Raw genomic sequence first — 5,000 nt, forward strand, 5'->3', positions numbered from 1 at the left:
TTGGTCTTGTTGTTGGGTTCCTCTAGGCTGGCAGCATTGCGGGAGTCGGCAGTGTTTGGTCATCTCTCAATTACTTTGTTGTTACGTTACTGTTGTCGTTGTGGTGCTGTTCAGTTTGATTGTGTTGACAGAATAAGGTAAAAAAAATAATTCGCTTAGTCATTTCCGTGTTACGTTATGTTGTTATTGCTGTTGTTGCTGTTGTTGTTCTTGACGGTGGTGGTGGTGGTGGTGGTGGTGGTGGTGGTGGTGATGGTGTTAGTAGTGGTAGTTGTGGTAGAAGTGTGGTGTTGTTCTTGGACTACGTATCTTGGGTGCGTAACACGACTCAAGCGAGTGTCTGGTAATCTCCTCGTTATGTTGATGTAGCCACGTTTATGGTGTCGTTGAACTACTTAGCCTGACTGCGTAACATGAATCAAGGGAGTGCCTGGCTGTCTCTTTGTTACGTTACACTGCTCGCTGCCAGGGAACAGGTTGCTGCTTTCTCTGTACAAACAGTGTACGGGTATTAACCTTTCAGTGCGACGCCACCAGTCACATTTTATTCAGGATACCAGTTGAGGATTTTTATGAAGTTTAGTATGACTATTTTTATACACTAAGGGTTGAAAATAGTTTATACTTCCTCATGCACTATGCTCATGTCTATATTTACTCTATTTTGACTTGGTGTTGACTTTATAAAGTTTGGAAATTGTGTGTTGTGCTGAGTGGGTTAGGAGGATGTTATGCTCTCTCACACTCGTACATCCTCACGTACTATTCTTGTATTTGTGTAAAGATTGCCTCTATCTCTTTATATGTCATGTTCAGGGACTCACAAACTCTTACAGAGGGTGATTATTCAAGCTTTGTGCATCTAAAGGCTTGGGACGGAGCGCCTTGACATTTCCATTGGGTGTGAGTGGGATGCATTTGGAAGCACAGTAATATTTATTGTCTTATTGTCCAGTGCATGTATTCAGAGTATTGCACAGCAGACGGTAATTATTTAAAGTATTTCTGTGAAGTATGGCTGACAAAACGAATAAAATTACTACTAGGATATTCATGGCCCTTTTTTTTTTTTTTTTTTTACAGATGTAAGTGTATTTTTCCTAGTTGGTATATTACGTGTAGTGATTATCTAATGTGTGTCCATATAGATTGGCTGCCAGAACACCTGTAAGTAATCAGAGGGAGTGTTTATGGAGTGTATTTCCAGGTATAATTATGTGTGGGGGAGTGAGTGAGGGTGCAGGTGTTTGAGTGGTGGGGAGCAAGGCTGTCATGTCTGCCGCTTCTCTGACACAGACTGACAAAACACATGGAAAGAAAAGAGACAACACGAGGCACAGTTGAAAAGACAAGAATCAGTAATGACGTAAGAAGGAAAATAAAATACGGATGTTCATTATATTCGCAGGTCCAGTCCTCAGTTTTTTTTTTTTTTTATTCTTTTATATTTTTTCTTATCTTTCATGATGTTCTGTTCGTTTACCGACTTTTTTTTTTTTCTCCTGGGCCTCTTGTGACGAGAGACTGAAAAAAGTAAATAAATAAAAGACTGAAATGAATAAAAAATAATTGTAACGATATATTATGAGAAAGAATAGCTTGGTAAAAAAAAAAAAAAATAAAAGAACGAGGCGACACAGCAGCAAAATGAAGAAAAAGGTATAAGAAAAATCACTTTCATTTTTCTTCCGCATCTAGTTTTTTTAGTGTTCTTTCTCTCTCTCTTCCTGTTTTTCTCTCCTCCACTTTTTTTTTTTTTAAGTTCTGACCATATTCCCTGGAGGCCCCTTAAAAATGAGATTACAGTGGTAGATTATGAGCAGCGGGAGGGGAGGGGGAGGCAGGCAGCAAGGCTCTAAACTAGTGGAAATGAGGTCGTTAGTGCGGCGCCCCAGCTGGCTGCCTGCCTCCCGCCCGTCTCAGGCCGTCTTTAATTAGTTTATTATTACTACTTTCTTTATTTCTAAGTGTATACTCAATTTCATGGCTTCCTTTCGTGTGTGTGTGTGTGTGTGTGTGTGTGTGAAATTATTGTCTCTATCGCCCCTTCCTGCAGGCTATTTTCTGCTTGGAAATACCTTTGTTATCTCTCAAAATAAAAGAAAAGGAAAAAATGATTATAACCTTGTAACCTTATTCTTCTCCTCCTCTCTTCCTCCTTCTCTTTCTTCTTCTTCTTCTTCTTCTTCTTCTTCTTCTTCTTCTTCTTCTTCTTCTTCTTCTTCTTCTTCTTCTTCTTCTTCTTCTTCTTCTTCTTCTTCTTCTTCTTCTTTCTCCTCTCTCTTCGTTCCCTCCTACTTCCTCCCTCTTATTTTTTGCAGTTGTGTTTTTATAGTTATTTCTTTCCCTGCCTTTTTTCATTTGTTAAAGTAATTGGTGCTAAAAAGGAGAGTTTTAATGCTCGTTCACGTGTGTGTGTGTGTGTGTGTGTGTGTGTGTGTGTGTGTGTGTGTGTGTGTGTGTGTGTGTGTGTGTGTGTTTAGTTTTAACGTAGGATTCCGTTTGCCCGAACTTTCATGATTTTACTGGAACAAAAATACCATTTAGTTTGAAGGGGCCAGGTTGTGCCTGTACCTGAACGGAAAAGAGAGAGAGAAAGAGAGAGAGAGAGAGAGAGAGAGAGAGAGAGAGAGAGAGAGAGAGAGAGAGAGAGAGAGAGACCTAGACCTCCTCCTGTGTGTGTTATGCCAATTATTCTCATTTTAACACGAATAACTACTTCCCGTCACGCCAGCCTCTTACTGAGACACTCATACAGACACACACACGCACACACACACACACACACACACACACACACACACACACACACACACACACACACACACACACACACACGATACACCGTCATATTTATTCAACAGCGTACCATCGTTATAGTATATTTTCTTTTTCCTCTCTCTTTTTTTTATTAAGTGTTTTGTCTTGTTTTTATTTATCTATTTTTCCTGTGGTACGTGTTTTCCTGCCTCGCCACTTTTTTTTTATCCACCTCTGAGCTGGTCAGGACGACTCGAATCACTTATTGGAGAAGGAATAAAGGAAATACTGTAAGGAGACTCCCTCGCGAGGAAGTGTTGAGGGAGATGCATCCGGTGGCGGGAGGATTCAGCCGTGTCCTCAATTCACCCTCCTCCTCCTCCTCCTCCTCCTCCTCCTCCTCCTCCAGAAGCACCTTCCCACCCCACCCTTTCCTTTCCCTCTCCCCCTCTCTCCCTCTCCCTCCCTCCGCCCCAATGCTCCATCACCTCCACCCGGGAAGGAAATCTCGGGGCGCATCAAGTGGGTCGACTTTCTCTAATGACTCGAGTTTTCATAAATATATGTAAAATTTGGTATATTATGTACATATTTTTTTTCTCCCCCCCTTTCTCTTTCTCTCCCTCGCCGCAGACATATGCTCATGTGTAACTTTTCTTTTTTAGTGTTTGTGCACGGACTGCTTTTGGCGACGTAAATGTTGGCAGATTTACATTTTGAGGGAAAGTGCAGCTGTTCCTCTCTTTATGGCAGTTGCTGGCTCAGAGATGTATTTGGTCTTGTGTGACGGCGGCGTGCCTCGTGTGTGGGTGAGCGGCGGTGATTGTGGGTTTGGGTAAGAGAGAGAGAGAGAGAGAGAGAGAGAGAGAGAGAGAGAGAGAGAGAGAGAGAGAGAGAGAGAGACTACTCTCACCCTTGGACATGAGCGTGTAGTAATTAAATTTTCACGTCAAACAATCAATCCCTTAGTGTACCTGTAGTCGTTACCTGGACATTCGAGAGGGACTCAAATGTCTGCCTAGTGCGGCGCCGCCCTCAGCCTCTTGTATCCTTCACGCCCAGGCCCTCACACAGCACCGCTACAAATCTCTCTTCTTAATGTATGTGCTGCCACACCGACGCCACTTAAGCGGTTCTCGCGTCATAAGGGACGGAGACTGCCTATACCTCATGGATGTACAGTTTTTATGAATGTACATTTATTTATGTGAGTGTTTCAAGCATTCAGGTTTCTTTTGGCGGTGCCGAAAACAGATTTGAACATCCTGCTTACAAAACACACACACACACACACACACACACACACACACACACACACACACACACACACACACACACACACACACACACACACACACACATACAGTAACCTCACGTCCTCTGTGGTTCGCCTCAAGTTTCGGACGCTGGCTGGGGTCTCCTGTGGCTGTGGCTTGCCTTGGGGAGCCGTGGCTGCTTGGGGCGAGTCAGGACCTCCGCCCTCCTGAACACCTGCCAGGAATTGCGGCAAGACCTAATTTGAGTCGCAGGTGGCATTTGGTGGATGAGATAATGAAGCCGTGAATTGACATATATTGTGCTGGTCCTGCTTCCAGTGGCATGCCGAGTTAATGATAATTCCTTGTCATTGTTGTACCGAATGAGGTATCTCGTTGTCATCTTGTCCTCCTGTCTGATCCGCGTTTTGGATTATGTGCCTTCCTCACTCTTGGTATTAGAGTTATTATTTCTAGCTCTGTGTCTCCTTGTTCTGTATTCAGAAATGCTTTGCTCTATCACCACGTCTGTTTTCGAAGGCCACAGAGATGATCAGTCTGGTTACTATGGTTATGATGTTAATAATGTAGAAATCTTGTCAGTCTGTCACTAGAACCGCATAAGAACCCGCATAACTTCTAAAATTGCATTTGAAAAGTAGCAGAGATGCCGCCAGAAGTGTTTCAAAATGTGAATGAGTTTGTCTCCATGCCACCACCTGCAATGCTCCCTAAGTAAAATGTGAAGGGAGAAACAGAAGAAATATACGAAGGTCTCCGCCTGAAGGAAGTCAAACGAGAAATGTGAGAGAGTCGTCGCGGCACACAGGTGTTTGCCCAGCGTGCGCGGGGTGTGTTCCTAACTGTACCTACCTGTCTTGTCTCCGCCATTACAGGTAACGTGAACGCCTCGCCACCACCGGTACTGTATTGTGAAAGACTGTCTGGCTGGCTGGAGGTGTGGAAATACTCTCGTAGGTGGGT

The 5,000-nt window shown here is 43.5% G+C and overlaps 1 protein-coding gene across 1 annotated transcript in view; it reads right to left on the reverse strand.

Moving 5' to 3' along the window:
• LOC123517364 overlaps nt 1–5,000 on the reverse strand; it is a 26,046-nt gene that overhangs the window by 4,203 nt on the left and 16,843 nt on the right. The window contains exon 11 of the mRNA XM_045277376.1: nt 4,136–4,251. Within this exon, the coding sequence (XP_045133311.1) occupies nt 4,136–4,251 (116 nt within the window). The remainder of the gene's footprint in view (nt 1–4,135; nt 4,252–5,000) is intronic.

This window comes from Portunus trituberculatus, chromosome 42, assembly GCF_017591435.1.
Source record: "Portunus trituberculatus isolate SZX2019 chromosome 42, ASM1759143v1, whole genome shotgun sequence".
NCBI classification, from domain to species: Eukaryota; Metazoa; Arthropoda; class Malacostraca; order Decapoda; family Portunidae; genus Portunus; species Portunus trituberculatus.